The sequence below is a fragment of the Aplosporella prunicola genome (genome assembly GCF_010093885.1).
Source record: "Aplosporella prunicola CBS 121167 unplaced genomic scaffold K452scaffold_55, whole genome shotgun sequence".
NCBI classification, from domain to species: Eukaryota; Fungi; Ascomycota; class Dothideomycetes; order Botryosphaeriales; family Aplosporellaceae; genus Aplosporella; species Aplosporella prunicola.
This window is the reverse complement of record NW_022983583.1, coordinates 1-21,657: the sequence shown is the minus strand read 5'-3', so window position 1 is coordinate 21,657 and position 21,657 is coordinate 1. Positions and strand designations below refer to the sequence as shown.

The 21,657-nt window shown below is 55.1% G+C and overlaps 8 protein-coding genes across 8 annotated transcripts; 5 read left to right on the top strand and 3 right to left on the bottom strand.

The window, feature by feature from the left end:
* Positions 1-39: 39 nt before the first annotated feature.
* Positions 40-4,163, bottom strand: K452DRAFT_322546 (uncharacterized protein; the record flags this gene model as incomplete). Its single annotated transcript, XM_033544521.1, has 3 exons — positions 40-3,941; positions 3,999-4,017; positions 4,154-4,163. The coding sequence occupies 3 exons, from the start codon at positions 4,161-4,163 to the stop codon at positions 236-238; spliced, it is 3,735 nt and encodes a 1,244-aa protein (XP_033391944.1). The 3' UTR covers positions 40-235.
* A 428-nt stretch (positions 4,164-4,591) lies between these two features.
* On the top strand, positions 4,592-5,519 carry K452DRAFT_322545 (uncharacterized protein; the record flags this gene model as incomplete). Its single annotated transcript, XM_033544520.1, has 4 exons — positions 4,592-4,712; positions 4,775-4,819; positions 4,874-5,214; positions 5,283-5,519. 4 exons carry the CDS (start codon positions 4,592-4,594, stop codon positions 5,517-5,519), a joined length of 744 nt encoding a protein of 247 aa, XP_033391943.1.
* A 3,194-nt stretch (positions 5,520-8,713) lies between these two features.
* Positions 8,714-10,122, top strand: K452DRAFT_344241 (uncharacterized protein; the record flags this gene model as incomplete). Its single annotated transcript, XM_033545423.1, has 3 exons — positions 8,714-8,949; positions 8,971-9,079; positions 9,102-10,122. 3 exons carry the CDS (start codon positions 8,714-8,716, stop codon positions 9,852-9,854), a joined length of 1,098 nt encoding a protein of 365 aa, XP_033391942.1. The 3' UTR covers positions 9,855-10,122.
* K452DRAFT_139287 (uncharacterized protein) lies at positions 10,123-11,363 on the bottom strand. The gene has a single exon (XM_033535391.1). It carries the CDS (start codon positions 11,078-11,080, stop codon positions 10,391-10,393), a length of 690 nt encoding a protein of 229 aa, XP_033391941.1. The 5' UTR covers positions 11,081-11,363; the 3' UTR covers positions 10,123-10,390.
* On the bottom strand, positions 11,364-12,205 carry K452DRAFT_139286 (uncharacterized protein). Its single transcript, XM_033535390.1, has one exon. It carries the CDS (start codon positions 12,136-12,138, stop codon positions 11,647-11,649), a length of 492 nt encoding a protein of 163 aa, XP_033391940.1. The 5' UTR covers positions 12,139-12,205; the 3' UTR covers positions 11,364-11,646.
* Positions 12,206-12,417: 212 nt separating this feature from the next.
* Positions 12,418-15,717, top strand: K452DRAFT_139243 (uncharacterized protein). Its single transcript, XM_033535389.1, has 12 exons — positions 12,418-12,943; positions 13,028-13,172; positions 13,277-13,503; positions 14,143-14,428; positions 14,490-14,790; positions 14,848-14,873; positions 14,929-14,941; positions 15,005-15,038; positions 15,101-15,146; positions 15,211-15,307; positions 15,386-15,443; positions 15,511-15,717. The coding sequence occupies exons 1-12, from the start codon at positions 12,594-12,596 to the stop codon at positions 15,575-15,577; spliced, it is 1,650 nt and encodes a 549-aa protein (XP_033391939.1). The 5' UTR covers positions 12,418-12,593; the 3' UTR covers positions 15,578-15,717.
* Positions 15,718-16,552: 835 nt separating this feature from the next.
* Positions 16,553-19,413, top strand: K452DRAFT_139145 (uncharacterized protein). Its single transcript, XM_033535388.1, has 3 exons — positions 16,553-16,963; positions 17,054-19,098; positions 19,160-19,413. Exons 1-3 carry the CDS (start codon positions 16,729-16,731, stop codon positions 19,178-19,180), a joined length of 2,301 nt encoding a protein of 766 aa, XP_033391938.1. The 5' UTR covers positions 16,553-16,728; the 3' UTR covers positions 19,181-19,413.
* A 1,418-nt stretch (positions 19,414-20,831) lies between these two features.
* On the top strand, positions 20,832-21,559 carry K452DRAFT_292553 (uncharacterized protein). The gene has a single exon (XM_033541396.1). The coding sequence runs from the start codon at positions 20,896-20,898 to the stop codon at positions 21,493-21,495; it is 600 nt and encodes a 199-aa protein (XP_033391937.1). The 5' UTR covers positions 20,832-20,895; the 3' UTR covers positions 21,496-21,559.
* Positions 21,560-21,657: the final 98 nt, after the last annotated feature.

The following is a 21,657-nucleotide window of genomic DNA, read 5'->3' as shown; positions in this document are numbered from 1 at the left end:
ACAGAAAACTCAGCAATATAACAGTAATAAGTATATCATAGCCATCATAACTCGTTCTACGAGTGCAAAAGAAGAGAAGAAAGACCCAGACGAGACAAAGGTACACAGGTACCCAAGAAACCCCATCCGAACCCAAGAGCAAGAACAAGCAAGGAACCTTCCTCAAGAAGTCCCGCATCTACCTAACCCAACACAACCCAACCCACCCACAAACACCACCCCACCAAAACATCCCCTACCTCCTCCCATAAACGGCATGATCCTGCCTCCCCACGCCCTTCCTCTGCGCCGGCACCCTCACCGCCGCCTCCCTGCCCTCCAAATCCGCCATCCCCTCCTGGGCATACTCGCCAACGCCCAGGACCGCCTGGCCAATCAAGCCTTTCCCGCCCCTACCGCCCCGATTCCCCTGCAACACCTTCGCGAAGCCGACCTCCTCGGGCCCACCCGGCGGGCCCGCGACGCCAGCGTCGAACTCCGCGTCGCGACGGAACAGGTTCATGATATCCTTCATGGACAGCTTGCCCATAGCCTTGCCGCCCTCGATAGCCGCGTTCGCCAGCTTGCGCTTTGCCTCTTGCAGGTCGAGGATGCGCTCTTCGACCGTGTGCGCGACGGTGAGCTTGTACACGACCACGTCGACGGTTTGGTTCAGCCGGTGCACCCGGTCGATGGCTTGTTCTTCGACAAAGGGGTTCCAGAAGGGCTCGAGGATCACGACGCGCGACGCTGCGGTCAGGTTCAGGCCGAGACTGCCGCATTTCAGGCTGCAGAGGAGGATGCGGCATGAGACGTCGTTGCGCAGCTTGTTGAGGCTGGCTTCGCGGTGGTCGTTGCGCATGCTGCCGTCGTAGCGCGTGAAGCCGAAGGCGGCTTTGCGCAGGAAGGGCTCGATCAGGTCGAGCATCGAAGTGAATTGGCTGAAGACGATGATTTTGTGGTCGAGGGTTTCTTGCTCAAGAATTTCCAGCAGGCGGCGGATCTTGGTCGAGGTGTGGAGCGTGTTCTTCTCGTGCAGTGAGTCGTCGCTGTCGGATTCTTCCGAGCCGTCTTCCTCCTCTTCGTCTTCCGATTCTGACTTCTCCGTGGCTTGCTCGGCTTCGGACGAGACGAGGTTGATGACGTTGTCCCTGCGTTGGCTCCGCAAGATTGATGGACTCTCGGGGCCATCATCCTCCGTCTCGTCGTCGTCCTCGGAGTTGAGCCACTCGCCACCGCCCTCTGCGTTCTCGTCATCCGTACCGCCAGCCTTTCCGAGGTCTTCGACTTGTCGCTCATTCTCTGGAACAAGCCACGAGCCATCTGCCTCCTCCTCTTCGTCATCACTGTCAAGAATGACTGGCTTCTTGCGTAGAAGCTTGGGCTTCCTCGGAGGTGCATCCTCTTCATCATCCTTTTCTTCCTGAGCTTCAGAGTTTGACTGTCTGTTGTCCTTTGACTTGTGGTGCTTCTTTTTCTTGTGTTTCTTCTTCTGTGCCGCAAGATCGCTCTCGCAATCCGCACACCTAACTGCACCAGAAGCAGTCTCATCCTTTGACAGCTCAATCTGGCAAACATCGCAGTGCTTGGCAGCTACACCAAGGCCTCCGAGCAAATCGGCAAGATCGTCGAGTTCCTTGCTCTCCTCAGTCTTTGTCTTACGCGGAGTTCCAGGCCCGTTCGCCGCGGCAGGGGCAGAGCCGGCCCCAGCGAGCGCATCCTTGTCCTTCCCAACTTGTCCACCGACCAGCTCCGGGTGGTTGCATGCTTGACGAAGACGCAGCAGCAGGACCAAAGCTCCAATGTAGTCGGCCTTCTCGCCGCCCATCAGCTCCTTCAGTCGGTTCTGCGCCCGGTCTGCCAGTCTATCGTAGAAGCGACGTTCCTGGGGATCGAATTCTGCGACAACAGTCTCGACCTTGCGGCCAACGATCCTGAAGCCCTCGCTTTTCTTACCATTCTTGTCTGGCTTTCCTCCTGGGTTGAGAGCGCCTTCCTTCTTGAGGACGTCCTTTGTCCGCCGCTTCATGAAAGCCTTGAGGAAGACCTGCAGTCTCCTCATAGCGAGGTTACCACGGCCATTTTTCATCGGTGCAGCAATATCCGTCTTCCACCGGATGAGCTCATCATAGGGCTTGATCCTCAGGAACTTGATCAAGCTCTGCAACTCATCGAGATTGTTTTGCATAGGTGTTCCCGTCAAGCACCAGCGATAATGCGAGCGGAGAGCACAAGCAGCCTGCGACATCTTCGCGTTCCTGTTCTTGATACTGTGCGCCTCATCAAGCATGATTCTGTACCAGTGAACACCGAAGCAACCGATTCTAGGACCGCCAGCGGCATCAGAGCTTGCTGCGTGCTCTGAAGCCAGGATCTGATAGGTGGTGATAACAATGTCGTACTTCTTCAGAGTTTCGGCGCTCTTGGTCCGGGAGGGACCGTGGTGAACGAGTACCTTGAGGCTGTGAGATGGCAGGACTTTGGTCTTGACCTCGGATTCCCATTGCTTAATGAGAGCCAAAGGAGCAACGACGAGTGTGCACTTGCTGACGCTTGGGGGAATAATGTTTTTGTTCTTTTTGGCATCCTTTTCGGCCTCCTCCTTGGGGTCTGGCCGCGGGTTGTTGAGGATCAGTGCCAAGGACTGGACGGTCTTTCCGAGACCCATGTCGTCGGCAAGGATACCACCCTTGGGCAGCACTCCATTCTTTTTGCGCTGTCCGACTTCCTTGTCGGTCATCCAAGCTACACCATCCACTTGGTGAGGGAGCAGCTTGACGTTAAGACCCTCGACAGTGCCGTCGTCTTCCTCCTCCTCTTCCTCCTCCGGCTCAGGCTCAGGGGCTTCCTCGGCCTTGTCCTCTGCCTTCACCTCCAGAGCCTTCAGCTTATCTGCCAGAGAGCCAAGGGCGGCCTCGTCCTTCTTCTCTTGCTGCTGCTGCTTCTTCTTCTTCCGCAGGCGCGTTTTCGGCTTGTCATCTTCGTCGTCGAACGCACCTTCAAGCAGTGCCTTGATGTTGTCATTTGCTTGGTTTGATTCGACGTATGCGAAAGGATCGGCAGCACCGAACCTGTCATCCCTGATTGCCGCATCGGCATCAAACTCGTCGTCGCTGCCCGTCAGGTCGACCACCCGGTTCTTCTTCTCGCCAGAAAAGTCGATAGGATTCGGCTTTTGGTGGCCGTTGATCGGCTGAAATCCTCCCACTGGGCGTTGCACGGAGGAAAAGACTGGCTGAGGCGTAGGCGGGATGGTGTAGGTGGCGGGCGCGGTGGGCTTCTGGATGGGGACGGCGCCGGACTCTGGGCGTTGTTGGACGAAGCCGTGCGTATTAGCCTTGTGGAATTCTGGGCGCGACAGGCCCGATCTTGGCTTGTTGAACATATGCGAATATTGGTCTTTCTTCAAAGGGTTGCGCAGCGGACTCGCCTCGCCAAACTTGGGTGCGCTTGGCTGCTGGAAGTGCTGCTGGCCTACAGGCCTTGGAGGCTCCCGCTCGTTGACCATCTTGGAATGTTGTGTATGATTTCCGCCGTGTAAAATGCTATCTTCGCCCGTGTTATTCGCAATGTACAGCCCGTCTATGAGTTGCTCTTTAACGTGTCGTGGCAACTGAGGATGGGGAACGAGAGTCGCGATCGGAGCAGCAGGAGAAATGGATAGCCTAGGCTCTTTGGTATGATCTTCGAGGAATAGCGATGTCGAATTTCCCAGACCAGAAAGGTTTACTGAGCTCTCTTCCGGGGCCTCTTCAAACGGTAGGCTCGAGCGGCGAGGCTTCTGTTCGGCGTCTGACTGCTGGAGCAAGCTCTCGGCGGGTGTAGCTTCGGCAACGGAAAAGTATGTCGAGATATAGGCTTGCTTCGCGGGAGCTGGAGCCTTGTTTCGGGCGGAGCGAGAGGGCGTTTGCTGGGAAGAGAGGTTATTGATGGGCCGGAATACCCCGCGGCGAGGGTCTTTTCTGCTATTGGTCAGCACGTCAAACTCTCTGGCATGCGGCGTACTGGTAGAAACATACTTGGTCCGCTTCTGGGGAGCTATGGTGTCGGTTAGTAGTGGTTGTCGTAGGTGGCACCGTTGGGTGTTGATGTGGCAGAGGGCTGGAGTTAAGATGGGCCGGCTTATCGATTAATTGCTTTTTTTGGAATTGTTGCCGGAGCAACGAGCAATTACCTACAGACATCATTCCTGTCTGAGGCACGACTTACTTCTTCGCTGGACGATGAATTTCTCTCTTCACGGTGATGGACATTACTACCGCCAGACTGGCACGGACTACCTGGGACTGGTCTGCAGCTCGCACCTTCCCTTCCCCGCCAACGCCAAGCCGCTCGCGCAGCCGCATGAGCACAATTGAGCAAGATAGTTTCTCGTGCCTGCTCTGAAAACGGACAAACCTGCTCATCACCGCCGCGACTGCCATCATGAACGAACGTCTAGCTCCTGCCGTGTAGCGCCACACCGTGGACGGCGTTGGTTTACGATGGGACTACAAAAGCACCTTCTTCCCACACCTTTCCATACTTGTTGACTGTGAACGGAGCTCTTTTCTTTAACTTGTCCAGGCACTCTGTACCTCGAGTTTTCCAGTCTTCTCTCCGCTTGCCCAAAATGATCGGCTTTTTGCTTTTCTTTAACCTCTTGACCCTCGTCTCCGCCCACTTCACGATCCAGTACCCGACCTGGCGTGGTGATTCCTTCGCTGATGGCGCCTCTCAGTGGATCTGGCCCTGTAAGTCCACATCTCATCAGAACCTAGAACCATTTCAACCTCTGCTAACTACCCTACTCCAGGTGCCAACGCCAACCAGACCTTAGCCTCTGAGGTCAACCGCACCAGTAAGTCACACGTGCTCATTCCAAACTAAACACAGCTCCCTAAACTGCTCCCAGCCTGGCCTCTCACTGGCGGCTCCCTCCGAATGCACGTCTCGCACCCCTGGGCCTTGACCTACATCAACTTGGGCCTCGCCGTTGGCAGCGGAGGCGACAACGAAGCCACACACTCGAAGCGTCAAGCCACCGATGGTAACGGGAGTGACACCCTTGCTGCCAACGCGGTCCCCAGCTTCGACACAAGCCTGCTCGCTGTCTTCAACCAGACCGGCAACGGCACCTTCTGCCTGCCCGAAGTGGGACGCGCCGCGCTCGCGGGGCTCGAGGGCGTCAAGGACGGCGTGAACGCCACTATCCAGGTTATCCAGATTGCGCACGGCGGCAACGCGCTCTACAACGTGCGTTTAACTTGTTCTTCTTTACATTGCTAGCTCTCTCTGTGCATTCACTGACTGATTGTACTTAGTGCGCTGACATAACCTTCTCATCCAACGCAACGCTCCTGTCCGGCGATGACTGTGTTAACACCACCAATGTAGGCGGCTACGACGTCCTTGCAGCGGAGGCTAGCAGCACCATCAGCAGCAATGGCACCTCTCCAACGGCTACGAACTCTGGCGCAGTTGCTACGCCGGGCTTAATGATGCTTCGAGGCATGGCTGTCGTGGCTGCCATTGGCTTGGCCATTGGCGTCGGGTTCTAAGTGGGAAGGGGTCTTGCTTGTGGGGTTGAGATAAGGATGTTAAGGGGAGAAGGGGTTGGGGAGTGGTAAGGTTGTGTTGTTCCTGCTATGATGATGCACTTGTCTTTGCTTTTGTAGCGGAGATATCATGACGAATGAATGGAAGAGAACTTACTTAATTGACTTTCCGGACGTAGGGGATGCGGAATATATTTTCATTCTGTATGCTTCTCTTACTGTCACTGACAGGGCACGCCGTACAATGCTTTACACTTCACAGAATACTCTATCCCTCTTCATTCCAAAAGGGCGGAGGGGTCTGAGGAAGGGTAGTGAGCGCTGGTAGTACGTATATTCAGAGCGAGGTTGCCCTGGACGGCTAAGAGGATTGCTTCAGCTGATGGCGCCTGCGCCTGCGCCGGCCCCTAAACAGCCGCCTCGCCGCAATATAAACAACCAAATTATAAAAGCCAGCATATCAAGCTAGGAGACAACCAACCAGGCTTACGCTTCCATGAAGTGAATGAAACAAACACCCATCGAGTCGACATTGCGGCTCTCGGGCTACTAACATCACGCGCTTATGCTAAGCTTTAGTTATCTTGGCTTGACACTCCTTCTCCATTCTTCCTCTAGGTGTCTGGGTGTGAGGGGTATAATGGGCATTAGTACGCCCTGCTGATGCTGAGTGCTACCGTGGAGGGTTGCTGAATATCTATTTTACTCGGTGATGATGAGTAGTATTAAGCATTACTTATCATCTTTCTTGCGATGAATGGAAGTGCGGGCTTAGCCACTAGTAGAGGGATAGGACGTGTTGTGTAAAGAGGCGGCAGGCCCTTATAAGTACGAGGTCGTCGTCTCTAGTACGTCGTAAGCGAAGCAGCTGGGTTCTTTGGACTCATCTTGGGCAGTACTAGGGAGATTAGGACGGGTGTGGGAGGAAGGCCCAAGGTTTTGTATGTTTGGGGAGTGCGTTGGTTTGGGTCGAGATTGTTGTGGTTGTTGGGGTTGGGTTTGTGGGCTACGCTGGAGAGGTGTTGGCGTTGTTGTTGTTGATGTTGTAAGGTCGTGTATATCAGTAGTAGTGACGGGTTTAGGGCTAGGGAGGCGGTTGGATATATGTGTGTGTTTTTTATGTCGTACTGTTGTATGGTAGATAATTCTGCAGACTGTGGGTGTGGGGTATGGGTAGGGGTGATAGAAGGGTAGACGTGTTGGTTGCGTAGGTAGTTAGAGGAGGGGCGGGCTTATATGGGTGGAAATTGGAATGGGTGTTCGGAGTGAGTGCTAGGGTTAAGCTGAGTCTTTCCGATTGTCTTTGGGTCTTGGGGAGGAGCTGCGTTGGTTCCGTGGGTGCTGTGCTGTACGTGTGCGCTGGGCTGCTGTGTTGCGTCGGGCAGCGGGAGACTGATGCCTAGTTCGCCGAGGGTGGATAATGTCTCGTTTTAGTGAGTCGCTGCTCGCTGCTACGTAGTGAGAGAGGCATTATGCTTAGGTGGAGAGAGGGATTGAGGAAAGCTACTAGCTAGTCCCGGAGGGCTCTTTCTGCCTCTTACTTATCGGTATCTTCCAGATTGATGTGTGTATATTGTACAGCGGCAGTATTGATATTGCTTATTCGTGCGGGTGAGAAAGGGGGAGAGAGGGTTGTAGGTACGGGTGTAACAGCTTAGCGATCTAGAGTAGGGAATGAAGAAGGAGAAGTGGACACGTTAGGGGGTGTATAAGTGTTAAGAAAGTTAGGGGCGAGGAAAAAGAGGGAGTAACGGGGGTTATATAAGTTATTCTATTTAGGTCTAATATACTTTCTTTGTCTTCTACTTATATACTCTCAATTATTTACCATGGTTTATTTCTTTTACGAAAGAGGAGTGAAGAGTGGATATCAAATTAAGAGAGATAGGAAGATATATATATAAGGTGTAAGCTAAATATTTATATTAAGGAATTAAGTGTATAATAGTAATATGAAGATAGACATTTAAATAGAGTAATCTGTTTTTATATAGCTGAAAGGGAGGGAGGAGTATTGACACTCTATCCTTTACTTTTAATAGATAGTAGGCCGACTCGATTGACCAAATAGTAGCTAAAAAGGCTAAACAATAGCTAAGAACAATAATCTATAATCTATTAACCCGTTCGTCTACTGAGTCTCTGGGGAAGTATCTACAAGCGCCCTACTAAATTTACGGTAGGTAACTACTTAAGTGCAGCTACGTTAGCCTTCTTCTTAGTATCTAAGTATTTTAAACATTTTATAGCCTCCAGATCTATGTTTTCTATAGTGCTACGGAAGACCCTCTTTCATTGTAAAAAGTCACTACTACGATCACAATAAAGACAGCGGTAACGATAATTATGTGTAAAACATGTCTGAGTATTAGGATAGCATAGCGGTTTGGTATTTAGGTTTTTGATTGTATGATGCTTTATTCGACGGAGACGATGATGATGATACTGTGATGCGTATAGGCTTTGTCGTGCGAAGCAAGCGTGCTCCGAGGTATATGAGTTAAGTATCTACGTATCCTAATAAAGCTTCTGTTTTGTGGTATGTTTTGTTTCTACTGATGGGATAGTGACTTATCCCGCCCTGTTGGGTGCGGACATTACTATGGGACCAGAGCATCAGTCGTGGATCTATGGTTCGATAACCTGCGTCTTTGTATCTCCATCCCTCTATGTGTGTGCCATTTATCTTGTCTAATTGTCTAATACGTCTCCATGCTTCCGTATCTCCGCGCCTTTCTCCTTTCACCTCCTCTTCTATTGCTCTGCAAACATCTCCGGGCTGTGTATATAGTGCCCTCGACGGCGTTTGTGGTGCTTAATGAAGGGCTGCTTAGGTTCCTAGCGAGTGATTAGACATGCTGTCATCCCTAGGGTCGTTCTTGCTCAGTGACGGCGGATAGAGTCGGTTCTGGACGAGAATAATAGGTGGGCTGTGCAGATGGCATAATGATGCTGGTATCAGACGAGTAGAACAGAGACAATGAGTCACTGTGCCGGGAATGGTCCGTGTAAGGGGGTAGAGGAAAGGTGAAACACTGAGTATACACTGGAGTGAAGAGGATAGGATATGTGTGGCCAGTGAATGGCTGAGCGAGAACGACTGTGTAAAGAGACAGTGAGCAGCCATTCTCTATCGAGAGGAAGGTCCCACAGACCCAACACGAGGAAGAGAAGGGAAAGACAAGACGGCAACAAACATGGGACATCACGACCTCCCCGTCCCACACGCACCAGCTTCCATCTCCTCCGTCTCCTTCTTTCTCTCGCGCACATCCGCACCCGCACGCATCCCCGCCACCACCAACGCGCGTCACGACACCCACCTCCCACCTCGCCGATCTGGCAATAGAAGCACGAGCACAAGCAATACACCAGCCCTTGGCGTCCAGAGCCGCCACTCGGCGCGCCCGCCGACCTCGCAAGCACTAGGCAGGTATGTAGCTAGCACTCGCAGCACAAGCACGAGCATGAGCACGAGCACAATCAACAATAGCAGCAGCAGCAGCACGAGCTCGTGCTCCAGGACCAACGCATGGCCCTTCCTCTCTCTTCTATCCCCTCTCGTACGCCCTTACAGTCCACTAGCTCGCGAATAGATTGCGTGCCAGCGTACAACCCAGCCAGGCACAGGCACTTGCACAGGAACAGGAACAGCGGGCACCGATCTCCCGGCCGATCGCTGCCTCTGGCTGTCCACACCCACACCACGCACCCACTCAGCCCGAGCGCAGCAGCGAGCCGTCTCTTCGACGATCCCCTCTCGCCCACGACCAGCTCCTGCCCAGCCTAGCCCAGCCAGCAAGCCAGCCAGCAATATTCCGCACGTACGCCCTGGCCATGGTCATGACCATGACCATGACAATAACGATGACAAGCCAGGTCCCGCCGCCGACGACGCCGCCGACGCCGCCTCGCCCGCCGCCGGGACCTGCCAGCCCGATCGAAAGAGGCAGTACGTCCGGCCGCGATCGTCCCGTCCGCCGACAGAGCCGCTCCGCTGCTGCAGCGCCGCGCCATGCCATGCCATGCAGAGCAGAAGGCAGGCAGGCAGGCCGGGCGGAGGAGGTGGGCTGGGCATGTGGCTGGCTGATGGCGCGCGTGGAGGAAGGAGGCGGGAGGGGTGGCGCTTGCTTGCCTTGCCTTGCCTTGCTTGCCTGGCCTGGCCTTGCCCTTGCTCGTTTGCTTGATTGCTTGATTGCTTGCCTGGGTGCCTGGCCCTGTAGGCCTGCCTGTGGACACGCGCGCCTGCGCCCCTATCCCAGCATCGCCATTCTTGCCCCTCCCAGCCCCTCCCTCTCCCCCTCCCCGCGCTTAAGTGGCGCCTGCGTGTGGTCTTGATTGCCCAGCTCTAGGACGCTTTCATACCCATACCCACCTACGTAGGCCACATGCGTCCAAAAACGCTTGTCATCTCGGCCCAGCGATGCCGGCGCGGACGTGGGACTTTGGGGTTGGGCATGATTGGGGGTTTGTAAGCGTTTACAACTTACGCACGTACATACGGGCAAACAGACAGGCAGACAGACAGACATAAGTTTGTACGGACATATGTACGTGCGTAAATGCACGCGGATTAACTTCAGCGAAAATAGGGCGTTTGCTAGACTTTGGTGGTTGACTAGGTGATGATGTGCGCGCACGAGGTACCGTCACTGTAACTATCCCGCCAAGCACGACAGAGCGACAGGGCCGCAGCTCGTATATGTGGGGGCCAAGATGGCGGGCGATAGTAGACGATCGATGAAGAGGCGTCCGCTTTAGGGAGAAGAAAGATCAGCGAAGCAAAAAGGAATCAAAAAGTAAAAAATAAAATAAAATAAAAAATAAAAAAAAATGAAAAAGTGCAAGGGACGACGCGGAAACAAGGCGTCCCATCAGCGCAAGCAGCACCCCTCCCCCTCTATCCCCATGGGGCAACAGAAACGAAATCTCGCGTGCGTGCGTGTGCGTGCGGCCAAACTTGCGGGAACCCCCCCATGGCCCCATGAACAAGTGGTGGATGGGTGGGTAGTTGGCAGGCTTGCAGGCTGGCAGGTTGGTAGACTGGTAGGCAGGCTTGCTTGCTTGCTTGCTTGCTTGCTTGCCTGCCTGCCTGCTTGCTTGCTTGCTGCTGCTGTCAAAAAAACGCAGGCTACTGCAGACACCCGGGCGCGTGGCGCTAGCAGCGGTGTGCGCGTCGCCGTTGTTGGCAGCTGCCTGTGATCTCTCTTCGAGAAACTGATCGCCGTGCCTGCCGTGTCTATGTATGCAAACATGCAAGCCAGAGCAAGCAAGCGCGCGCGCGAGCTCGGCGTCCGGGGAGGCCGATGACCGGGCGGTATTGTTTGCGAGAAGGATGGATGGAGGGTGGAGAGGGATGGACGAGGGTAGGGATGGTGGGACGGAGGGATCATGGATGATTGATGGTTTGAGAGGGCGCATATGCGCAAAGAGTTTCTTTTTTCTTTTTCTTTTTTGCTTTTTGACCTCTTGCTTTTTGCTTTTTTTTCATGTCCGTGAGGGCCTGGTCGGGGTGTTCGGCGGCGGAAGGGGCAGTGCACGGCGGAGGCTAAGGTTGAGAACATGCAGGTTCGTGCCGTGCGTGTGAGAAGGTGTATGTATGAAGAAGGGGGCTAATTAGCTATTAGGGTAATCCGTAATGTACGAGAGAGAAAGTGAGGGAGAGAGAGGCTCGACTCCGTCATAGTGGGTTGGGTTGACCGTGGCTCGTTTCTGCACGGCGGACCGCTTTGGGGAAGTCAACAACAGGGCCAGCAACGGCCGCGTTCGTATAATCTTCCGACCGAGCGGTTCGTTGTCGCCGCCCCCGTGTCAGACCTCCCTGTGAGGCAAACAATATTAGATTCTCGAGCGGATGATCTGACTAGCTCAGACGGCCTGCTTGCTCCTTGCACGCTCCGGGTCCCAGAAGCGCGGGATGCAGGAACAGCGCACGCCTCGCTATCGAGTAGCTGTGTCTCGTGCAGCTGTCTCCGTATCTGTGTATGTACTGTATGTATGTACATGTTCCATGGTCGTTCCGTGGAGCAGCCCATATCCCTGATATGAGGGGGTGGCTGCTGTACCACCAGGGGCCCCCCGTGCCGCTATGGGTTGCCAGGCTTATCGCCGGTGGCCCACAAAGGCAGCTTCAGGTGTGTCTTTTTGCTTTTTCTCTGACAGCCCGACGCGCGCGGCCCCAATGTAAGGGTCGCGAGCACGTCCTTCCAGAAGCCAGTGCTCGTGATCGATGAAGATTCTGCCGACGCAAGGGAGCGCCGCTTTGGACCGGGGGCCCCTGGGCTGACGTGGGGGGAGCGACGAGGATGGCTGGCACGAGCTGATAGTCGCTAGCCTGCTGACGAGGGGTGCTGACTGTCTGAGATGGACGGAGGATAAGCCGCGGAATAATTAGTTGGGTTTGAGATTCAGATCCGCCAGTGGTTTTGTTTGTGGGGCATACGTAGCGTCCGTCGTGACGAAATGGCATTGACCGTCCAACAAGACCGTGTTTCGGGCTCGAAGATTCGAATCTGAACAGCCATGAAACTGCAATTGCTTGTTGTCCGGATATAAGCTTAAGCTTTGGGAATAGTTGAGGCGTTCTTGGGGTAAACACAATTCCTAATTGCAATTCGTACATACGGAAATTGCTGATTGATTTGAGGGACAGCGAATCCTGCTTGACGGTGAAGAATACTCGATTGTATTCGTTGCAGGGTCGTCGGTTGTAAAGCCCGGCACTGTGTGTGTCCAGATGACCACCTAATCTCGGATCTACGGACCTTCAGCCTCACAGCGACCCGGAGAGCAAATGAGAATTGCATCTTTGGGCGTCGCGTGCCGCCCAAGTCGCGGTGGGCACGGCTGGGGTCCAAGATTTGCCGGAGTTGGCTTTCCGCGCAGGCCTCGGCCCGCCATCGAGGAGCGTGCGGTGGGTGAATGGCGAAAGAATTGCTTGGTAATAACAATGCGAGCCGCTTTGTAACAACAATGCATCGGCCATCGTCGTTGTCGTCGTCGTCGTCGTCGACAAAGAAGACAGCAGAGAGTGAGAGAGAACTCTAACAAGACCTCGACGACACGCCGTTTGCGGCCATGATGTCACGCACGCCCTCGCCGGGTAGCACCGCTGGCAGCGCCCCGGATCTGGGGCAACAGCCCACCTACGAGCCCATCAGACTCGATGCCGGCGACCGGCCGCGTCCGCGAAGCTTACACTCATATGCAGGCAGCGATGGCTACACACGCTGGGATGAGGAAGACGTGCTTCCTTCTCCTCCTCCTTCTACCGGGGCACTCCCCGTCGACCCAGAGAAGGCTTTCGACGTCACATGGGAAACGCTGCCTGATGCCGCCGCCTCGCGCACCACGCTCAATCCTCGAACCATGTCCAAGGCTCGCAGGTGGATGATTGTTGTCATTGTTTCGGCGAGCTCGCTCTGCGTGTACGTCCATGGCCTCCTCACTTTGCCATATCGTCATCAACGCCACCACCACTTCTGTCGACTCCGCTAACCCTCTCCTTCTAGGACGTGCACCTCGTCGCTATACACCAGCACCTACGGTCAGCTGATACCCGAGTTCCACACCTCGCGTATAGTGGCTACGCTTGGTCTTTCCCTCTTCGTGGCGGGCTTGGGCTGCGGACCCATGATCCTTGGCCCTTTATCTGAAGTACGTGTAACAGCCAACATCCTATGGAAGGATTCGTCAGCAGCATGCGGCTTGCTTCTCTCCGTCTGCATGATCCCCAACCACAATGCTGACGCCGTGAGCAGTTCTACGGCCGCCGCCCCATCTACATTGTCTCCTACACCTTCTTTCTCATCTGGCTTGTCCCTTGCGCCGTCGCGCGCAACATGGCCACCATGCTGGTCAGTCGCTTCTTTGACGGCCTTGCTGGCTCCGCTTTCCTGAGCGTCGCTGGCGGCACCGTCGGCGACTGCTTCGCCAAGCACGAGCTCTCTGCCCCCATGATGATTTACACTGCATCGCCGTTCATTGGGTATGACTGTCCCCACCCCTGAAATTTTCCTATGATCGTCGGAGCTTGATCGCTGCGTGACGGCCCACCCCCTCTTTGCTGCTCAGCCTTGTCCAATGACTGCACGAAAAACAACAAGCCCCAGCGCGTCCAGACTGCTGCGGACCGCGTTTCCGCGGCGTCTGCCGCAGCAGCCATGTCAAGAGCGTGTAACCTCCGTCCTCGTCAAGCGAGATTCACCGTCCAACGAGATGATCGGGCTCGTAAATCCAATTAGAAGGTTTGTGGGTTTTCCAGCTACGTTCAGGGCTCAAGCCTGTAGCTCGACAAGGAGTCGTCTATAGACTACTCAAGCCCCTTTGTGAGGGTGTCGAGGTAACGTTATGGCGTCATCGAATTTTCGCACTCAGAAACGTCGGACGATAGAGGACGTTAAAGTCGAAGTGAGGCGTTGAAGGTTCTATTGGCTCTCGTTGAACGGTGAATCTCTCTTGACATTGACAGGTGTTAGCCGCGAACTTGTCATTGCTCCAAGTCAAAGCAAGCGGGAAGCCGTGTTGCAGGGAAGATACCCTCGCAACCTTACATGCCCCATGCTTCTTCATTAGCATGGATTGAATCTTCACATGGTCGATCAGTTGCTAACGCGCATACCGCCAGGCCCGAGGTTGGCCCTCTGGTGGGCGGCTTCATCAACCAGTACACTGATTGGCGGTGGTCCTTTTACGTATTGTTGATCTGGGCCGGTCTGCAGCTGGCCTTGATCATCCTGTTAGTGCCCGAAACGTATCACCCTGTGCTTCTCCGACGCAAAGCTCAGAAGCTAAGAAAGGAGACTGGCGACGAGGCTTGGAGAGCACCAATCGAGAGGTCGTCCAAATCTATTCCAAGGACGATAGTTTTGTCGTGCACTCGCCCATTCCAGCTTCTAATCTTGGAGCCAATGGTAGAAGACCAGACCAGTGAGTACGAGGAGCGGCAGTGCGCTGACTTACGATTACCTGCAGTGCCTAAACCTATGCATCCTATCGGCGATCTTGCTAGGCATTCTATACCTCTTCTTTGGTGCCTTTGCCCTCGTGTTCGAGAATAACCATGGTTTTACACAGTCACAGACAGGCTTGGCATTCCTGGGGCTTTTTGTAGGCATGATTCTAGGCATTCTCACCGATCCCCTGTGGCGTAGAAACTATGCCAGACTCGTTAGGAGACGCGAGGCGGAGGGTGGCGAGAAAGGCGAGTCCGAGCCCGAATTTCGTCTGCCTCCTACGATCCTGGGGGCCGTAATCGTGCCTATTGCGCTTTTTGGTAGGTGATGACGCCCTGACGAAGGTCGAGCTGCTGCTAACCGTGACATGTATGTAGGATTCGGCTGGACGACATATTCCTCGGTGAGTCGAACGGATGACCTGCCGGGCACTTGGATTGCTAAAGCAGACCTTGCAGGTTCACTGGATAGGTACGTCAAGCGCCGGTGTGGGGGAGAGCTCGTATTCGAGCAGAGATAGCTGATCACCTGCAGTTCCAATAATCTTCTCGGGCTTGTTCGGCATTGGGTAAGACCGACTCGACGACGTGTAAGGATGACACGAAGGCTGATCTTGCACTCACGTTGTAGTGTCATCTGTGTCTACTCAGGGGTATTCACGTTCCTCGTCGATTGTGTAAGTGGACTCGGCGGCCCCAACCAGGTGGCTACGATGCTGACGGGGCTGGCGGGGGGCAAAGTACCCATTGTATGCAGCCAGTGCATTGGCGGCGAACAGCTTTGCTCGGTCAATGTTTGCCGCAGCGTTCCCGCTGTTCGGCGTCCAGATGTACAACAGTGAGTACCATCTGAGACAAAGCAGGATGATGTCGACAGGTGGGCAAAGTAGCGGTCACTGACGTAAGCGCACGACAGGCGTGGGATACCAGTGGGCGACGTCGGTGCTGGCCTTCCTGGCCTTGGCCATGGCCCCGTAAGAGCCCTGCCCCGTCCCAACGATATGGTCATGGAGTCGGCTAACGCTGTCGTGCGCCGGCTAGCTTTCCTTACTTTTTCTATCGGTACGGCAAGAGGCTCAGGGGCAAGAGTCGGTTTGCGTCAGCGTAGGCCGGATGGGGCAAGGCGAGCATCGGGGGGGGTGCGTCGGTTGGGATTGTAGCTGGCAGGCGACGGGCGCTTGCTGCCTGGCGGGCGGCTATATATAGTGGTCGCACCGCATGCCAGCACGTGACACAGTCTCGACCATGTATGTAAGTATGTATGTACGTCTAGACTCACGGCGACACGAGAGGAGAACGTGGCCGTCGAGTAGATGGACGAGTCGTGAGGGGATGAAGATGGAAGAAGCAAGTCTTGTATGTAGAGTAGAGCGGTTGCGGGCAGATCCATGGCGAATCAGCGACCAAGGCTGGGTGGAGAGCGGGGCCCACCACCACCACTACTCGTCAAGGTCGTCAATCACTCTGTCAGTGACCGTACAGTAACAGTACGACGCCCGCATACGCTCTCTCCCTCACCCTCTCTCTTGACTCTCTTGTCTCCCCTCCCTCCCTACACACGTACGTACGGGTTGCCGGATCTTGCGCGCGCGCCTCACCGCTCTCGGCACCATCCAGCGACATACCCTCTCCTCTCTCGCTGTGCCGCTGAGCCATCTGTCGTCCCACCCCACCGCGTCGGCCATTTGTTGCGAGGGAGCAGTGCGTGTACCTGCCTGCCGCAGCTGCATCTCTCCTGCACGCACGACACGCACGCTCCGCCGCGACGCCGCCAGCATGGGCGCTGCCAAGTTGTCCTGATCACAGCCATGATTGCAAGCTCAAGCCGGCTACCCCCTCGATCGCTGCATGGACCCCGGCCGCCTTGTGTTACCGCAATATTGTTCCATTTCTGCGTGCCGGACTGATTGGACTCGCCCGCTGATTGGACCCCCGCCGCCGCGATTGGCAGCAATCGGCACCCGCGCAGCTGGACAGAGCAGAGGCTCGCGCAGACGAGCCAGCAGCTGAGCGACCGCACGGTGCCACTGCAGCTCACGTTCGCACGCGTGATCGAATATTCGAAACACCCAACTGGGACGTCGCCAGCCGCGGGCCCTGTGCAGATTGGTCGAGCCGGCGCGCTGGGAGGGGCCGCCGAGGCAACATTGGCGGATAGGCGCAGCATAAACGTGGGTCTACAGCAGCGGTAGCTTCGACGCAGACATCCGTGCCTTGGGCTTACCGGAGTGGGTGCCAGTACCTTTGCGGAAAGATATTATGACCACCCCAGACGCCGACGATGCATCTCCCTCACCGGATTACAGCGGTGATTTGGACGGGAGCGAAATGGCAGACTCCAAGGACCAGCGCGCCTCGAGCGATACTTCACCTGCGCACACGGGCTCCACCACCGGCCAGAAGCCTGCCTCGAACGCCAAAGATCCCCTCAGGCCGCGCAGGAAGAAGGCGAGGAGAGCGTGCTTTGCCTGCCAGAGGGCCCATCTCACCTGCGGTAAGTTCACCGTCTAATCTGTAACCCCTCGCCGCGACTATGGGGGCATCCCGGCGTATACGTCAGGGTAAATTACTTACATCTCGCCAGGCGACGAGCGACCTTGCCAACGATGCATAAAGCGCGGCCTCCAGGATGCCTGCCACGACGGCGTGCGCAAAAAGGCCAAATATCTTCATGACGCGCCCGCCGAGGCCTTGATGCCTGGCGTCGGCGGTCACTATCCTTCTTCTCATCTCAACTCCGGCGGCCAGCCTGGCGCAGCGTCGGTCCCGAACGCAGTCCCTCTTGGCCAGCCCAACACATTTTATCCGCACGCGGCGCAGCAAGCGAATTATAACGTATACCCTAATGCCAGCCAGGGGCAGATGCCGCCACCAATGCAAGACGCATCCTCCGTGATGAATTCCTTTAGCAACCAGCAATCGCCGATATCTCCGCACTATGGCCAAAGCCCCCAGCAAGCGCCCGCCATGCAAACCATGGCGAACGGACTGCCCCAGGGCCAGCAACAGAGCGCATCGCAGATGCAAAACTTTTCAAACATGCCGTTTGATCCCAGCGATCCCGCCATTTTTAATTTTGATCTCGCCAGCCTCAACTTCGGCAATCATTACGGAGCGCTCGAGTTTGGCATGCTTGGCCATATGTCCTCGGGTGCTGCCGAGACACCGCCAGAGAACAACAGCGTGATGAATCCGCTGAACCAGGCGGCAAGCATCTATAACGGACCCATGAGCACGTCATCCGGATCAACGGAGAACTTGGCACTTGCATCTGGCTTTGGCTTCAACGACGGTATAACGTCAACGGATTGGCAAAACGCACATTCCAGGCATGGCAGCGCTGCTCATGTCCAGACGCCAAACAACACCCCAGCCGCAACCACCTTGGATAGTACCCTACGACAAGAAACTCAAAATGGCATGCCGCTTGCTTATGCTGTCGGTGCTGGACCCGGCAGTTTGGCAAGTGCTAGCCCGGCCTCATTGCCAGACGTTCCGAGCTTTGAAGCTGGACCAATGTCGCCAGCTTACTTCCCAAGCCAAACCCAACAGCAGCAACAACAGCAACAACAGCAACAACAGCAACAACAGCAGCAACAGCAACAACAGCAGCAGCAGCAGCAACAACAACACAACCAACAAATGTACAACAGACAACAGCAGCTGCAAAGTCAACGGGCCCAGGAGCTGCAAAATCAACAGAACAACGCTGCGTTGAACGCCCAGCAAAACCAAAATCTGGCAAACCGCAAGCGACGACGTGACCCAAGCGAGATTTATGATTCTGTTACTAGTCCATACGGTTACACGGATGGCTTCCACGGTCTCGTCGCTTTGCTGAAGCAACGTTTCTCCATGGCCAAGCGGTCACGCATCGCTCAAGCACTAGCCTCGATCCGGCCCTCATTTATCGCATGCACCAGCACGCTCAACACGGACGACTTGATCTTCATGGAGAAGAGCTTCCAACGGACGTTGTACCAGTACGAAGACTTTATCAACGCTCACGCCGTACCTACCATCATCTGTCGTCGCACGGGCCAAGTGGCCGCCGTGTCTCAGGAGTTCAGCCTCCTGACCGGTTGGCGCAAAGACGTGCTGCTTGGCTACGAGCCCAACATGAACGTCAATACTGGCGGCAGCAGTGCATCTACCGCCAACTCCGGCACCGCCTCTCGTGGTGTAGGCGGCACGAACACTCCAAGGGGCTCTAACGTCGACCAGCAGGGCCAGAATCAGTCCGCTCCCGACAAGCAGCAGCCGGTCTACCTAGCCGAGTTGCTAGACGACAACAGCGTCTGCCAGTTCTATGAGGACTTTGCCAAGCTCGCGTTCGTCGCACCGCGAGCCACGGCCACACGGGCATGCAAGCTCATCCGTTATCGCACTAAGGAAGACATGGCGAACCTGGATAACCTGAACGTCAAGGGCGAGCACGACGGTGGCAATAAAGACGGCAAGACTGGCCCGCGGTTCACGAACGTCAACGGCAACACGGTGGTGAAGCTGGAAGGAGGCGGTACCGCAACCGTGGGACGCCCCGGTGGGAAGGACGGCTTGATCGACTGCATGTTTTGCTGGAGCGTCAAGCGCGACGTGTTCGAGGTGCCGATGTTGATTGTTATGAATGTGAGTAGTGTTGCTGTCGACACCCATCATCATCTACCACTTGCTAACACGCTGCCCGCAGTTCCTGCCCATAATGGAATGAATAATAGCACCATCCGATACGAATACCTAACTACCTACACCCACCTCGCTGCCCCATGTCGGTGGCTAGCGAGAGCAGACGCGGTCCGCCTACATTAATATCCTTACACCCCACCATCTTCACTTTCTCCTCTGGACCTGCCGCGCCCGTCGCGTGCAGGCTCGACTCGTCGAATATATCCCGCGGTATATGGCCGGGCCCACTGCTGCTTTTTTGTTTCTGCTTGTTTGCTATTCTCGCGCCTACTTTGGGAGGTTAAATTTTGCGTAGTTTTGATTTATTGCTCTGTTCTGTTCTGTTATGATTTGGCTTGATGGATGATGTCGCAGCTTGCGTGCGTGCGTGCGAGCGTGCGAGTCTGTTTCCTTACCATGTCAAGGGCTAGGCGACGCGTCGAGTGGTATACGGTATACCTGACCCGGCTTCCTTCGTTCCTCCTCCTGCCTTTTATAGGGGGGGGTTGCGATGCGTTGCGCTGGGGGAGTCGGGCGTTGGGGTAATATTGTTGTTGTTGGAGTGGCTTCTGGGTGGAAAAGTGTCCTTTTTGTTGTCTTTTATTGCTTGCCTGTTTTCGCGCACGCTTGCTTGCTTTTTTATTGTGATGGGAGGGGCCGGTCGGTCGGTCTGGCACAGTGGGAAGTGAATAGGGTATGCGCCTGGCAGGAGGGCAGGCTGGGTTGGGTATGTACACAGACAGGCAGGCAGTGTGGAGGCGGGGAGGGCACGTGAGCGCGCGCTCTCTCTCTCATCTCCACTATCATCATCATCTCCATCATCGCTTCTTTCTCTACCTAGTCGTCTTCTTTGCCTGTCGTCTGGCTCGCCTGTCTGTTTGTCTGTGAGGATCTGGTGTAGCCCGTGTGGGCGTGTGCGTGGGTGTCGCGGCGCTTAGTCAGGGCTACAACCACTCCCCTTCCATCCAACTAACCAACCAACCAAGCAACAGATGTCAAGGCTTCTTCTCCCTCTCTCTCCCCTTTTCTCGCATAGACAGACGCGTCGCTACACAATCGAGCGAGCAAGCGAATCGGACAAGCTATCCGCGAACGAATAAAGAAACGAAGTGCCTGCTACGAAGCTGGCTGCCTACATAGGTAGGTATCTAGGTACTTGAGGGCGCGCGACGACGTGCTGAGAAGGTGTAGAACGGGAAAAGAGAGGGTGGATAGGGGTAGGGGTAACGGTGTTAGGTGTTAGGTGTTGGTCGGCGGTGCACGGTAAGCTACTGGCGCTAGTGTCGGTTGCGATGTTGTTTATCGGTAGCGGGTGGTTGGTTGGTTGGTGGGGTATAGTAGTTACATATAACGCTGAGGGGTCGGCTGGGCTGTGCTCTTCTTACTCTTACACCTACGCCTGCTCCTGCTCTGTAGCAGCTGAGTTGGTAGGAGTAGGTACCTAGGGAAAGGGGGGAGAGAGAGTGTGTGTGTAAGGTAGGTAGGGACCTAGGTAGGTATGGTTAACTGGAGCGCCTGGCTGGCTACCTTGTCCTTTCTAGTACAGACATACACACACACACACACATACACACGACTAGGTTAGTATCCAGCAACGCAACCCAGTCCGATGCGATACGATGCACTCGAGCTGCGCTGATCTAATCTAATAACCAGCCAACTCGGCGTACCAGCCAGAACGTAAAAACAATCATCTACGTTCATTTACGCTAATCTACCTACCTCACACACTCTCTCTGTCCTTTCTTCATCTCTTCATCTATGCCACACCCCTCCACAGCTACAGCTACAGCTACACCAACACCAACGCGCCTCCTCTCCTCGCCACCCCCGCGCTCGCATCACTTGCATCATAACCCTACCACAACCACCGCCACCGCCACCGCCGCCGCCATAATCATCACGATCATCAACATCATCACAATCATCACCACCACCGCACCCACCAACCCCACCCCACATCACACATGCACATGCACATGCACATCACACAACGCCGCCACTCCACTACAGTCCCGCACCTCCACAGTCCCTTGGCTGCAAACACCATATCGAGTTAGCATAGCTTCCGCACCTCCCGCACTCCCGCGCGATCGGCGCCGAAAGGAAACGAAACTAAAAGAAAAGAAAGGGGCGGCAGAGGCGTCGGCGGGAAGGCGGGAAGGACGGCAGGGAAAAGTAAGAAGGGAAGGAAAAGGAAGGGAGAGAAGAAAGTGCGTGCGTGCAGACGCAAGCAATCAAGCAAAACAAACAAGCAACCAAGTGGCCAACCAACCAACCAACCAAGCCAACAGTGAAACAAGCAAAACCAACACACCCACCACCTATCTGCGCTCTAAAGTGGGGGTACATAGGGGGTAAAAGGAAAAAAATAAAATAAAAATAAAAGATAGGTGGGGGGGGGGAGTATTAAGAAAAAGCAAACTGACATCAAGGACGTAAATAAACAAAATAAATAATTAAAAAGAAAACCAAGCAAGCAAGGCTATCTAACTACTCCTTTGCCCCTCCCTCTCCCCCCTC